At 45.0% G+C, this 15,578-nt stretch overlaps 1 protein-coding gene across 10 annotated transcripts in view; it reads right to left on the reverse strand.

The window, feature by feature from the left end:
- Window positions 1–8,845: 8,845 nt before the first annotated feature.
- RPRD2 (regulation of nuclear pre-mRNA domain containing 2) overlaps window positions 8,846–15,578 on the reverse strand; it is a 113,525-nt gene continuing 106,792 nt past the window's right edge. For 4 of the 10 annotated variants that reach the window (XM_037998006.2, XM_037998004.2, XM_037998005.2 and 1 more), the window contains one exon: window positions 8,846–14,166. In XM_037998006.2, the coding sequence (XP_037853934.1) occupies window positions 11,393–14,166 (2,774 nt within the window). In that variant the 3' untranslated portion in view covers window positions 8,846–11,392. The remainder of the gene's footprint in view (window positions 14,167–15,578) is intronic. The other 6 variants (XM_037998012.2, XM_037998011.2, XM_037998010.2 and 3 more) reach the window with 2 other exon arrangements.

Genomic DNA, 15,578 nt, shown 5'->3' on the forward strand with positions numbered 1-15,578 from the left:
AGTTCTAGATCAGCCTGGCCAATATGGTGAAACCCCCGTCTCTACTAAAAATACAAAAATTAGCCGGGCATGGTGGCGGGTGCCTGTAATCCCAGCCACTAGGGAGGCTGAGGCAGAAGAATCGCTTGAACCCGGGAGGTGGAGGTTTCAGTGAACCGAGATCGCGCCATGCACTCCAGCCTAGGGGACAAGAGGGAGACTTCATCTCAAAAAAAAAAAACAAAAAACAACCCAAAAAAGCTGGAACCAAGAATCTGCAGAGGTCAGTTTGAGTCCCTTTATACTCGTGGTGCTTAATAGGGACTTTACAGACCTTTTAATCTTCCTTCTTTCTTTCTTTCTTTCCTTTCTTTCCTTTCTTTCTTTCCTTTCTTTTCTTTCTTTCTTTTTTTTTTTTTTTTTTTGAGACGGAGCTTCGCTATTGTTGCCCAGGCTGGAGTGCAGTGGCGCAATCTCGGCTAACCGCAACCTCTGGCTCCCAGGTTCAAGCGATTCTCCTGCCTCAGCCTCCCGAGTAGCTGGGATTACAGACATGTGCCACCCCAGGCCCAGCTAATTTTGTATTTTTAGTAGAGACAGGGTTTCTCCATGTTGATCAGGCTGGTCTCGAATTCCCGACATCAGGTGATCCACCTGCCTCAGCCTCCCAAAGTGCTGGGATTATAGGCTGAGCCACCACGCCCGGCGGAGACCTTTTAATCTTACAGATGAGGAATTTAAGGTCAAACAGCAAGTGCTGATGGTGATTTCTGAATCCAAGCCTGGTTCTCTTTTACCACACCATGCTTTCTCTAGTAGAGTTCACTCCCAGTATACTCCCCCATCACCTCAGAAAGAGGTGCTTGACTAGAATTTTAGCTCTCTGCTCCCTACATAAGCCCTTTGCCTCTAATTCCTATCCCAGCTCTCAACTCCCTTTATCCTTTCTCTTCCCTCTCCCTGATACATCTAGGACACGAGACTAGGTAAATTTCATCAAGTTTACTCAGTAAATATGGGAACACGGTCAGATTTGTAGTAAAGTATGAAGGGAAACTGACTTGGGGGTAGCCATCAGGCTGTCAGTAATTCCCATTAGTCCTGGAGGTGAGGATGGCTAGAGTTGGTTCTGAAGTTTCAGTGGTGATACAATCAAGGGTTGTAGAGGAAGAAGTGTCAGAAAAAGCGGTTTAATCAAGGTTTCCAGACAGACCAGGTTTCCTGGGGAGGGCAGTTGATCTGAGTCACAAGCACCTCTATGGATCTTGGGTCCATCTTCTGGTATGTTAGACACCCTGAAATACAAAGAGAAAGAGACAAGAGTGTGGGAGAGGAAGATAACTTGCGTGTGTGTGGTTGGGAGAAGGTAGTTAAAAATTTTAAAATGGCATTCAGAAAGGGTGTCAACAGGCAGAATTCTTCTCATGCCTCTGCACCTAAAGGGAAGGTGTATTGCAGGCAACAAAATGGTAGGTGCTCAAAAAGTAGCTCAAAAAGTATTGAATCAACTGTGTACCAATCACCGTATTGAGTTGATGCTCCAAAGGAAACAGACACTGACATCGTCCCTTCAATCATTCTACCTTGTCCTCTTTTGTTAGAATAGTAAAGGGATGGTAAAATAACCAGGCTACCCTGAGACGGTAACTCCTTATACTCATCCATCATTTACTGACTGCTTACTGTGTGCAATGCAGTGAGCTGGGTGCTGAGGGGATGCCGATCAATCAACTACCACATCATCACCTATGTAACTTGTGTTGCAGTGGAGGAAGGAAGGAATGCTGAGTTATTCCATCCGCCCTCTGTAAGAAGCAAGCAAGCAAGTAAGCAAGTGCAAGAGCAAGCTAAGGCCAATTCATGAGTTACTGGTTCTTCTACAACTTCGGACTTGTGACTAGCATATGCCTTAGTATTGGGAAATTTTAATCCGTTAGTCAGCCTAGGAAACATCTATTCTTTTTTTTTTTTTTTTTTTTTCTTGAGGTGGAGTCTTGCTCTGTTGCCCAGGCTGGAGTGCAGTGGCATGATCTCGGCTCACTGCAACCTCCTCCTCCTGGGATCAAGTGATCCTCCTGTCTCTCCTGTCTCAGCCTCCCCAGTAGCTGGGATTACAGGTGCATGCCACCACACCCAGCTAACTTTTTTTTTGAATCAGAGTCTTGCTCCGTCACCAAGGCTTGAGTGCAATGGCGCTATCTTGGCTCACTGCAACTTCTGCCTCCCAGGTTCAAGTGATTCTCCTGCCTCAGCCTGCTGAGTAGTTGGGATTACAGGCGCCCGCCACCACGCTCAGTTAATTTTTGTATTTTTAGTAGAGACAGGGTTTCACCATGTCAGGGTGGTCTCAAATTCCTGACCTCGTGATCCGACCACCTCGGCCTCCCAAAGTGCTGGGATTACAGGCATGAACCACTGCACCCAGCCTGTGTTTTGTTTTTTGAGACGGAGTTTCACTCTTGTTGCCCAGGCTGGCAACAAGAGTGAAACTCTTTTTTTTTTTGAGACGGGGTCTCACTCTGTCAACCAGGCTGGAGTGCAGTGGCACGATCTTGGCTCACTGCAACCTCCGACTCCCAGGTTCAAGCGATTCTCCTGCCTCAGCCTCCCGAGTAGCTGGGATTACAGGTGCCCGCCACCATACCGGGCTGATTTTTTGTATTTTTAGTAGAGATGGGGTTTCACCATGTTGGCCAGGCTGGTCTTGAACTCCTGACCTCAGGTGATCCACCCACCTCGGCCTCCCAAAGTGCTGGGATTACAGGTGTGAGCCACCATGCCTGGCTTGAAACATCTATTCTTAAAACTTGGGTTGTTGGCCGGGCGCGGTGGCTCAAGCCTGTAATCCCAGCACTTTGGGAGGCTGAGACGGGCGGATCACGAGGTCAGGAGATCAAGACCATCCTGGCTAACACAGTGAAACCCCGTCTCTACTAAAAAATACAAAAAACTGGCCGGGCGCGGTGGCTCAAGCCTGTAATCCCAGCACTTTGGGAGGCCGAGACGGGCGGATCACGAGGTCAGGAGATCAAGACCATCCTGGCTAACCCGGTGAAACCCCGTCTCTACTAAAAAATACAAAAATCTAGCCGGGCGAGGTGGCAGGCGCCTGTAGTCCCAGCTACTCGGGAGGCTGAGGCAGGAGAATGGCGTGAACCCGGGAGGCGGAGCTTGCAGTGAGCTGAGATCCGGCCACTGCACTCCAGCCTGGGCAACAGAGCGAAACTCCGCCTCAAAAAAAAAAAAACAAACAAACAAACAAAAAAAACAAAAAACTAGCCGGGCGAGGTGGCGGGCGCCTGTAGTCCCAGCTACTCGGGAGGCTGAGGCAGGAGAATGGCGTAAACCCAGGAAGCGGAGCTTGCAGTGAGCCGAGATTGCGCCACTGCACTCTAGCCTGGGCGACAGAGTGAGACTCTGTCTAAAAAAAAAAAAAACCAACTTGGGTTGTTGCCCCTCCACCCTAGAATACTACTGAACACCCAGTGCTATGCCTTCACTATTCACTTAATTCCTAGAACAACTATGTCAAGTATATTCCCTTTAAAACAGGAAAATGATCCTCAAAGAAGTAAAAAAATTAGCTGGGCGTGCTAGTGCATGCCTGTAGTCCCAGCCACTCAGAAGGCTGAGGTGAGAGTTGCTGCAGCCCAGGAGTTGGGTGACAGTGAGCTATGATTGTGACACTGCACTCCAGCATGTACAACAGAGTGAGACCCCCGTCTCTAAAAAATAAAAAGGCTGGCCCTGGTGGCTCATGCCTGTAATCCCAGCACTTTGGGAAGCCAAGGCGGGCAGATCACCAAGGCCAGGAGTTTGAGGCTAGCCTGGCCAACATGGCGAAACTCCGTCTCTACTAAAAATACAAAAATTAGCCGGGTGTGGTGGCGGGCGCCTGTAATCCCAACTATGGGGGAGGCTGAGGCAGAATTGCTTGAACCAGGAGGTGGAGGTTGCAGTGAGCCAAGATCGCGCCATTGCACTCCAGCCTAGGCGACAAGAGCAAAACTCCATCTCAAAATAAATACATACATACATACATACATACATACATACATAATAAAATAAAATCAAGCCAGGTGCAACGGCTCACGCCTGTAATCCCAGTAGTTTGGGAGGCCGAGGTGGGTAGATCACCTGAGGTCAGGAGTTTGAGACCAGCGTGACCAACATGGTGAAACCCTGTCTCTACTAAATACAAAAAAAAAAAAAAAAAAAAAAATTAGCCAGGCGTGGTGGCACATGCCTATAATCCCAGCTACTTGGGAGACTGAGGCAGAATAATTGTTTGAACCTGGGAGGCAGAGGTTGCAGTGAGCCGAGATTTTGCCATTGCACTCCAGCCTGGGCAAGAAAGGGTGGTACTCCGTCTCAAAAAATAAAGTAAAATAAAATAAATGAAAATAAAATCAATAAAATAAAATGCCACAATGTGGCCAGGAACGGTGCCTCATGTCTGTAATCCCAGGATTTTGGGAGGCTGAGGCAGGAGGACTGCTTGAGCTCAGGAGTTTGAGACCAACCTGGGCAACATAGCATGATCCTGTCTCTATTAAAAAAAGTCACAATAGGAGAGAATGTTCAGCCACATTTGCTCAATGAGCAAAGAGGTGAAAGCTTTCTGTCAGGAGCATGGATAAATTGAACTTTGACTTTGAAAACAAAACTTTGGGCTCACCTAAAATCTCTATTAAGATTTCCCTTCCCAGAACATCTCTTAGGGCTGTAGAAAAACAAGCAGACACTCCCACCCCAGCTCTTACACAACTGATTTGTCAGGGCAAAAGAGGAGATCTGCCAAACACAGGAGCCAGTCTAGGTAGGGATGTGTCCATTTTGGTTCCATGCTAAAATAAAAAACAAAGGGAAGGACAAAGTACTCTAAAAGAAGGTCCTAGATAACATCTGTAGAAGGAAATACAGGTTGAGTATCCTTATTTGAAATATTTGAGACCAGAAGTGTCTGATCTTGAATCTTTTCAGATTTTGGAATATTTGCATTATAGTTACTGGTTAAGCATCCCTAATGTAAAAATCTGAAATCCTCCAATGAGCATTTGAGTGTCATGTTGGTGTCACATTTTGGACTTTGGATTTGGCATGCTCAACCTGCATACAACTGAGGCCCACTTCTAAGTAGTCAAGATTTCAAATCATTTCCTAATCACTTTTGCCCTTGGCAATGACTATTTTAAGTGTTGTCTCTTGTAGGTGCAAAGGACTGTTAGCCAGGGAGGAGGGAGAAACAGAGGAAAGGGATGCTCTCCGTCTCCTTTCTACCATTCAACTGAAACACCCCAAGAAAAATGTAGCAAGTTTCAAGTCCTTTTCTCTCATCTCCCACAAATCATGTGGCAAAGGATTTGAATAATTCTCAAAAATAAGGGGGCACAATGGAGGTGAGGAAGGAACATTGCTGGAACAATCCAATTTACCATGACCCTGAACATGTCCAGGGTAGAGTGGTTTAGCCAAGTCAAACATAAAAACCTGCAACCTGCATTTGTGTTTTCCTTTTGAGACGGAGTCTCGCTCTGTCACCCAGGCTGGAATGCAGTGGCACGATCTTGGCTCACTGCAACCTCTGCTTCCCGGGTTCAAGTGATTCTCCTTTCTCAGCCTCCCAAGTAGCTGGGATCACAGGTGCATGCCACCACACCCGGCTAATTTCCCGCCCCGCTCCCCAGAGACAAGAGTCTTGCTCTGTCACCCAGGCTGGAATGTAGTGGTGCGATCATGGCTCACTGCAACCTCCGCCTCCCACGTTTAAGCAATTCTTCTGCCTCAGTCTCCTGAGTAGCTGGGATTACAGGCACGCACCGCCACGCCCAGCTAATTTTTGTATTTTTAGTAGAGATGGGGTTTCACCATATTGGCCAGGCTGGTCTCGAACACCTGACCTCGTGATCCACCCGCCTCGGCCTCCCGAAGTGCTGGGATTACAAACGTGAGCCACCGCGCCTAGCTCTAATTTTTGTATTTTTAGTAGACAAGGCTTTGTCATATTGTCCAGGTTGGTCTCGAACTCCTGATCTCAAGTGATCTGCCTGCCTCAGCCTCCCTAAGTGCTGTGATTACAAGCATGAGCCAGCACGCCCAGCCTGTATTTGTGTTTCCTCACTTGGCATTGAAGAACTCACTAGCCCCTCCACCCATATCTGTATTCTCAATTTTTGATTCTTCCCTAGGTGTGAACAAAGGATAGAAAAACATAAAATTTAAAAAAGAAAATATACAGTTGGCTCTGTCTGGGGATTCTGCATCTGTGGATTCAACCAACCACAGAACAAAAGTATTCGGGGAAAAGGTAATAAAAATAATTAAAAAGTAACACAAATTTCAAAACCGATACTGTATACAACTATGTACATAGCACTTACATCATATTAGGTATTAGTAATCTAGAGATGATTTAAAATTTACTGGACGATGTGTGTAGGTTATATGCAAATACTATGCCATTGTATGTAAGGGACTTAAGCATCTGTGGACTTTGGTATCCATGGGGGTCCTGGAACCTAGTATCCCTCATGGATACCGAGGAGGGTTGACTGTAACTGCAATTATCAACTTTTACATAGATGTTGGCCTTCTTATCTTCTTCCCCTCAAACTTGTAACTAAGCAAAGGCTTCTCCTTTCTTTCCCCAGTAATTAGTCAAAAGTAACTGATACTGTTTTACACTGCACTCGCTTCTTTGCTTTAGAGTGCTTCTATTTCCTTCTACACGGGGAAGACAGAATAGGATATTTACTTAAGGGCCAATATCTCTCTTACCAATGACCCTCTCATAGCCTTGCCTATGCAATCTCAATGAATTATTACTCAGCAATTGTGAACAGCAGCTGACCGGACTTGTCCATACAGTTACTCATAAACAAGTATGAGAAACGCCCCAATACTCCAAAACCCACTCTGATGGTGTTTGCATTGCTATGTCTACATACATAACTCATCCCTGCTATACAAGATTGGCTTACATTAAAAAAAAAGTAGGCAGAGGAAATTATGAATAACGTGCCCAGAAAACCTAATGAGGAAGTCTCAAAGCTGTTGCTTCTTTAGGGGTAATCAGGTGGGCAAGTCAAGGTCCCAAGAAACAAGGAAAAAAGGGTGAGCCAGATTCCAGTACAGTCGTACACCCTACATGCTGGGTGTGTTCCCAGGCCACTGCTAGTTAAGTGTCTGGTGATACATGCACGTACCTTCACGTAAGCAAAGCTGCTATTTAGAGCCTTCTACCCTGCCAGTGACCCAGGCCTGGCCCAGATGCAGTGACTATTCCTCTTTACCCCTTAAAGCCAGCATTCCAACCCAGCCTCATTGGGTTATGAACAAGGGATGGGGTAAGACAGAAGGGTTAAGTGTGGCTTCTGCACAACAGATTGCCAATATGCAGTAAGAAGGACAGATGTGGGCAAAGAATTGGCCAGAAGGATCCCTACCACCACCCCAAACCCGCAATTCTATGCTTGCTTTAAAAATGCTTCTTGGCTCACAGTTGCAGTCTTTTGAAGACATGCACAAAAAATTATTAATACAGTATATCCCACTTCACCAACCACTCCCTGAACATCTAGAACCCATCCATTGTCCCTTTCCAAAATTCAATTACACAAAGGATCAAACAGAAAACCCACAAGGCCATAAAGATCTTAGAGACTCAGATTGCCTTCAGTGACGTTAAGTGCAGAAGTCAAAGGGGACATCTGGAAAAGATCAACATGAGGGGAAAAGTCAACCACACAACAAAGGAAGCCATACTTTATTAAACTGGAAAACAAAATATTGGGGACAAAGAGATTTTTTAAAAAAAAGGAATGTCTGGAAGAGAGTAAAGTGCAAGTGGTCACGAAGTGGGTGGTCTGTGGCATCTCTGTATGTGCCTGAGAAATGTGTGGGCACACACACCACTACTCCCACCCACATACCCTTGGACCAGAAGCCAATACAACTGTATCTTCTGAGATATATCCAGGCTTTTCCTTCTGCATTCTCTAGTTGGTTTCACCTTCGGCCCTGGACAGTCATGTTGGGTCTTTGCTGGAGAAAACTTAGGTTTTCCAACCACAGGCCTACTCCACAAAGCAGCAGTTTCAGCTCCTGAGAAGTTCCCTCCTATTTGCACTCACCAGGAAGCCAGGGGCCCTTGGTCCAAGCCCATCTCAAAGAAAAATGTCAAACCTTTCGAACTAGTTATTTTATTAAATGATATCAATACACATTTCAAAAGGATTTCATTGTTGTTGCTTCTAAAGCATGTACTTGTTTTGTTTTCACACTGAACACGTGAGAATATCAATCCAACATATCTATTTTAAATCTGAACAGGCGCCCCCGCCCATTTAAAAAAATAGTGGGGGATCTGGGGAAAGCAGTAATTTACAGCGGCTTCAAAACAGTAACAGCTGAAGCTCAATTTGGCAGGAACCGGTAACTTCAGGATTGAGAGTGAATATCCTGCAATTAGGAAGTTTATCGTATTCACATTATCTAGATAGGTTTGCTGTACCCCATATATATTACAAACATTTTATTCCTGGTATTGGAAAGTATAAAAGTCCTATTCTCTGCTCATTTTCCCCTGCCTGGAATCAAACCAAATTCTGTTTACTCTCAACTTTTGAGAGGGAAGAGGGGAGCAGGGAGAGAGCTCTCATCTAAGCTGACTGAAGAGTAAACTCTTTCAAAATACTTAAGGACCCTATTTCTGATACTGTATCACTGAAGTTTAAGTGGTACTAGTGTATTCACAACCCCTACCAATTCTCTGTCTGTGATTTTACAGTGAGTACCAAGGACCTTACAACTTCTCACATTCTGCTGCCATATGAATCATGTCCTTGCCAAGACACACTATGTTATGCTTTCTTTAAAAAATATCTTGTTTATTTGTTTGAACTCAGGTTGAAATACAAAAGTCAGAGCATGGTCACAGAGTTTTAAATCACAGACACAGAAAGAATAAAACCCCTTTCTTTCATGTTATGAATACCAGAACTGTCTTTTTTGTTTCACTATATCACATATATACACATTGTCATCTTCATTAACTGATGTAAATGTAAATTTTAAGATTTCCTTAAAATAGCTGACAGTCTCATACAAATCCTCACTTCCATCCTAAAACAAACATATTGAGGATTTTGTGGCTTAAAAAACAAAAAAGTACCCCACAAAAACCCAACTCCTTAAAAGCTCATCTTTGAAACTGTACAACAAAGTCTTCCTTTCATGTATTAACCATCATACTTTTGAGGACAATTATCCTGCCCCAACGTTCAGGAAGCCACTTGCCTGACATCCCCACATTTTCTGATAGAATTAAATGGTCAGAGAGCCTTTTCAAGTAAACACTACTTTTAGCTTCAACGAGAGCAGCAGAGAGAATTCACATTCTTTTATTCTAGAATGAAAAACATCCCATTTAATTTCTGGGGGAAAAAAAAAACCCTATTTCAATTTTGAGAGTAAAATATAATTTCCCCACCCCCACCCCATTTTCTCTTATGCTTTTCCCTAACAAATGTCTTAGGACTCAATATAACTATACTTTCTTTTCTTTGCTACACTACATACTCCATCCTACACATAAGATCGTGGTATCATGCATTTTTGTGGGGAGAGCTACAGGGCAGAGAGGGTCGAGGAAAGAAAGAACAGCTGGCTTTAAGACCAGACAGGCATTAGGAAGATGAATGACCTGCAGCATCCTAACCCCAGAACACATGGCGAGCCCAAATAAATAGAATAAATTATACAAAAACTCCCAAATCATGATGTTCATCTGGTTTATGCTGCTCTTTCTCTGAAAAGTAAGTTCATTCTGAGAATCATTTTCTGTCACTACATTGCCCACCCTCCCCCATCTGTAATATTCCACTGGAGGAAAAAGCAACCCCATACTTCCTATCGTTAGTTCTATACTAACTTGGAAGAAAATATGAAACTTGCTAGAATTCTCTGAAAAACTAAACACATACTGTTTTACTCATCTAACTGGAGATGATCAGTGTGTATGCCTTGGGGTAAGATACTAAATAAAAAAAAAAAAATTGGAGTAAAGCAACATTTACTTTTCAGGGTCCCTAGATATAAAGATATAAACACTCAAAGTACGATGATTGTCTATTTCCCAAGTACTAGATGTAGAAATACAAACAAATCTTTCAGTCCAGGGAGAAGGAAAGCACTTATCTCGCATGTAAAACAACTAAGGGCAGAAATGGTCTTTATTTCCTATTGGGAGCGAGAGGTGGGGGTAAGACTTGAGCCTTGAAATGGGATAGACACGTGTGTATAATATAAAGGAAAATGCTACTGAGTCGTCTCCTTTAAAATATCAAGAATAGGGGTGAATAACACAACTGAAGCAAGGGGAAAAGGAAGATAAAGACAAATATTTCTCTAATAGTTAACCTTTTTGAAAACCACCAATAAATAATCACTTACATTAGGGAGGCACCGTGGTAAAATTAATGTCTACTTCTTATATTTAAAAATGCAGGGATAATATTTCTGTTGCACCTTTGTATCAATAGTCAACTGTAGTGACTGTCTTTCTGGCCACAGCAGAAGAAAAACTGAGGGAGATAAAGAAAGTCAAAAAAGAAAAGCAAGAGGCATGAGCTTGGTGCAAGACATGTGAAACTACCTTGAAAATATTTCCTATTATCTTGTTTACAAAAAACAGGCAGGTCACGTCACACCATTAATGCTTCCTTTCCTAATTTTATATACTGTAGTCACTCCTTATTTTAACCTTGAGGCTGATTAAAAAAAGATTTTAGGAGAAGGGTAAAGAACTCAACTTCAACATGCCTTTAGAAACAAAACAAATAAACTTGACAGGTTCAAGATCTCCCACATTTCCTCCCTTGCAACATCTCTTGGCTGTTAGCAGGACACAGATACACAGGGAAGGGAGCCGAGCTGGCTACAGCACATTCTAAGCTGCAAAGAGAGGGAACAGGAATCCTTCCATTGACTACTCGATAAGCCAAGCCCAAAATAACATCCCAACATTGCACATGTGGTTATCTGTACTGATGGAAGTTTTATTTCAAATGTAATAATACTCTTCAATAGATGGGGTAAAATAAAGATTGTTTTCCTCCCCACTCCCCAACCCCCCAGCCAAATGAAGTGGCTTTGGTTGTGTTTCTTTACTTTTTTTTTTTTTTCTTTTTTAATACAAACAACTTGGGGAAGGTAGATAAGTGCAATGGGAGGGAGGATTGAATTGAATAGTAAAACGTAAGCATATGTGATTTCTTACTTTGGAAGAGAGGCCCTTTGTTATAATAAAAAAAAAAATCGAGAAAGAGAAAACAAATAAAAACAACAACAATAAACCAAACTCCTACTTCCAATGTTCTCTAGACTGTTCAAAATGCCTTTCCCTTGGTTTCCATCAGTACCTGGGAGGGAAGAATGGGCGTTTTGGTGCAAAGAACGGAGGGCCCCTAGCAAAAGGTGGCCTGGGTCTCTTTAAACTGTGAAATGGGTCTCTGCTGAGAAAAGGTTCCCTAGGCCGAAAGTCTGGCCGGGGACTCCGTAAGATCATACCACTCCGGCTGATGGTGTCTCTGTGTGAGGGACCCAAGGGGGGCCCACCGCTGCTGTTGCTGCCTCCCCCACCTCCTCCTCCATGGGGTGGGCCCAGGTGTTCCAGAGAATGGGAGGGTAGGGTCAGGCTCTCTCGTACACGGCTAAGGCCAGGGCCGTTGAGGTCCCGTTGGGTGGGGCCCCCGTGGTCCCTGGGTCCTGGGAGTACCCCAAAATGCTCAGCCAGGGTCCCTTGAAGGAGGGAACTGTGGTCCTTGGGAAATACTGCCACAGCCCCTGCCACTCCGTGCTCTGCCAGTGGTGGGGTTGGGAAGGGTACAACTCCAGAGTGGTCAACAGGGGGTGGAGGAGGGGGTGGAGTAGAAAAGGGGACACCACTCCCACCACTGCTGCTATGTTCCCCAGGAGGGGGAGGAGGAGGTGGGGTAGGGAAAGGAATTCCACTGTGCTCTCCGGGAGGAGGGGGTGGGGCAGCATGGGCCAGGGCTGCCTCCTTTGTGAAGGGGTTCGAAAGATCCACAGAGGGTAGATGAGTGGGTGCATCTCGAGAGAAGATACCACCATGATCCTTAGGAGGGACAGGTGGGGCAGATGATGGCCCCACTGGCTCTCTCTGGAAGGGTGTCCCATGTTCCAAGGGGGATGGGGGAAGATGATGCTCAAATGTTGAATTGAAACTGTTGGAACGAAAGCTGCCGACACTCTCCTGAAATTGGGGTGCCCGTTCCTTGTATGGTGCTGTTTTAAAGCCAGTGAGGCCTCCGCTGCCCCCACCCCCAAGGGATGCCAACTCAGAGGCACTTGAAGGGCCATTGTCAAAAGAGCTACCTGATGTGCTCAGATCAAACCAACCCACCCTTGAAGCCTCACGCCCATGTCCTCTATTTCCCTTCCCAGGAACTCGGATGGACTCTACGGTCTGGATTGGCTCCCCTGACATCCTCCTATTGGATGCATTGTGATAACCCAAGGTTTCTATAGGGGCCCCCTTTTCTTCTGTGCTATCAGGCAAGTCTAAGCAGGAGGAGGAGACGCGCGTTTCTATGCGGTAGTGCTCTTCTTGTTGCTGCTGATCAGTGGTGGTCAAGGTGGGCTGGGTGAGGTTTGGGAGACTGACACCATCACCTGGAGTGCCCTTGCTGGGGGCCTGGCCAAAATGCTTATCATCTGAGGGCTTACGTGAGGCGTTTTTAAGCATATTCTTAAATTCAATCGTCGACGTGGTGGAAATGGTGGAGGCCAGGACTTTCTCCACGCCTGATGTGGGTGGGTGACCCGTGGGAGCGGCAAGGGTGTTCTGCGGAGAGAAAAGGGAACGATGTGGGACTGGGTGAGGAGAGTCTGGGTACTGCTTCTGTGGCAAACTGAGATGCCCAGTGGTAGATTGAGACAAGCTATTGTGGTTGGAGTCAGGGGTGAAAAATGAATCATTCTTACTCGGTGATGGTGACCGGTCAGACCCAGGTTCATTCCCTCTTACGCTGAAGGCACCAAATAGACCAGGGGAAGATGAGAGACGGTCACAGTTCTCACTAGAGTCCAGGAGGGCCCTTACAGATGGAGGGAAGGCAGACTTTACCCCAAATTCTTGGGCTCTGTGGCTATAACTGGACAGAATTGGCTGGTACTCGGTGGTATCAGACAGCTTGCTTGATTTCAGGATAGATTTGGCTGGTTTCTTCTCTAGGTTCATCATGGCAGAGGGTGGAGGCCCTGAATACTCAAAATCTCTGTAATCCTCATCTTCTTGGAAAGAAGTATCTGGGTAGAACTTTTCCTGTGAAGAGTCCATCAGGGAAGATGGTCTCTCCATTCCATCAGGAGGCTGCTTATAGGGAGATTCACTGCCCAGACCAAAGGGTCGATATGTAGATACAGAATTGGAGAGCTCTCGGGGGTAGCTTTCATCTCTCCCAGGGGGTGGTGATCTTGTACTGCTGGGTGTTGAGGAACCAGGGCTAATGATCTTAGAAAGCAGGGACATAGTATCTACACTGCTGGATGTGGGCTTGTCCATCATCTCATCCTGGGTGGGTGTCCCACTCCGTTCATCCCGTACAGGGGTTCCATCAGTGTTGTCGATTGAGGTGCTAGTAGGGCCACGCTGGAAGTCTGAGGGATGACTCTCTGATGGGGCACTGGACCCCAAACTGCTCAGGATTGGGATGTTTAAGTTTAAGCCACTGAAACCAGGATTACCTTTTAAGAAGTTGTGGATCTTCATTTCCAGGCTTGGGGAGGTGGACTCTGACTCCAGCTTTGGCTTGGAGACCTCTGAAGATTGGCACATGGTAACTTCAGTAGGTGGGGCAGCAGGGCTAGTATTGTGGGTAGCTGTAAACCCCAAAGAGTTGGACGGTAGTTTAAAAGTAGTGCTTGGGAGCCCTGGGCTTTGCCCAATTGAGGCCTTGCTGGCTGAGGTTGAAGAGACTTCAGAAGTTGATGAGTTAGGAGAATAGTTGAAGCTTTTGGAAATAAAAGGTTGGGCATTGGAGGGCAGATTTCTTCCCTTTATGGTAGAGACTGTGGTGTTGGCAGGGGAAGCTGAAGTGCTCTGTGAGGCAGCTTCACTGGCTGGAACTGGGTTCCCAGTAACACTCTGAAGTAAAGATGACAGGCCTGTAGAAACAAAGATTAGAGGGGTTAAAAAGAATAACTCCCTACCATGCAATGCAAACAATGTAGGCTAATCAGATATTCTCATTCATTTTGGTGGGAACCAGATAGACAAAGTGTAAGGCCAAAAGGAATCCAGACCAAACAAGCAATGGCTAAATGTCACAGAAAATACTGGGTCTATTTATCAATAAAGAGCAAATCACTGAAATGTTTCCAGTACAGTCCAGAAATAAGCCCAACATGGCACAATAAAAGGCAACAGGAAGGGGAAATTTTAATGTCAGAATCATTCATAGTTTAAGTTAGGCAAAGCAGGAAAAGAAAGGAGGCAAAATTCTTCTTCAAACAACATTTTAAGCCAGTATTTCTTAATGTTTGATCTGTGGAAATGTTTCTCTAAATGCAAACAGATCTGTTCTACCTTTCCTGTCCAACCTTCAAACCACAGTTATCTCTAATAATATACATTGTTATTTTCAAGAGGGAGACAGGGAAATGTAAATATCAGAAATTTATCTGAAGAGGAAACACCTTTTTCAAGAAGCATCTCTTGGTAGACTGTTGTTACTTTTTGGAAAACAATGCTTTCAACCATCCGTTTTGGTTGTAAAATGTATCTAGAATAAACATATACCACAAAGACTTACAAAGACAGACCACCAGGGACACTGGTCCTTTCACAAGAAAACACACAATCCCCATTTTATAGCATGGAAAATCCAAGGATTATTTAGTCCAGATTGACAATGATGAAATTCAACTGTGTTCACTGGCAGTCAAAACTTTCTCAGAAGCACTGAGAAAGAATTCTTCGGGGTAAAGACTGAAGTTCAATAAAGCAAACTGCTCCTGTAGAAAATTTTTTAGAAAAATATTTGACAAAAAGATAACAGAAGGTTCTATAAATTCAATCTTTTTTTTTTTTTTTTTTTTTTTTTTGAGACAGAGTCTTGCTCTGTCGCCCAGGCTGGAGTGCAGTGGCACGATCTTGGCTCACTGCAAGCTTCACCTCCCAGGTTCACGCCATTCTCCTGCCTCAGCCTCCTGAGTAGCTGGGACTATAGGCGCCCGCCACTACGCCTGGCTAATTTTTTGTATTTTTTTTTAAGTAGAGATGGGTTTCAACGTGTTAGCCAGGATGTTCTCAATCTCCTGACCTCGTGATCCGCCTGCATCGGCCTCCCAAAGTGCTGGGACTACAGGCGTGAGCCACCACGCCCGGTCTTCAATCATATTTTTAAAAAATTTACCCAATTTCTTGTCACAAATGAAAACCTTTGGCTGGGCATGGTGGCTCATGCCTGTAATCCTAGCATTCTGGGCGGCAGAGACAGGAGGACGGCTTGAGGCCAGGAGTTTGAGACCAGCCTGGGCAACACAGTGAGAATCTGTCTCTAAAAAAATTTTAAAAA

This window comes from Chlorocebus sabaeus, chromosome 20 (genome assembly GCF_047675955.1).
Source record: "Chlorocebus sabaeus isolate Y175 chromosome 20, mChlSab1.0.hap1, whole genome shotgun sequence".
NCBI classification, from domain to species: domain Eukaryota; kingdom Metazoa; phylum Chordata; class Mammalia; order Primates; family Cercopithecidae; genus Chlorocebus; species Chlorocebus sabaeus.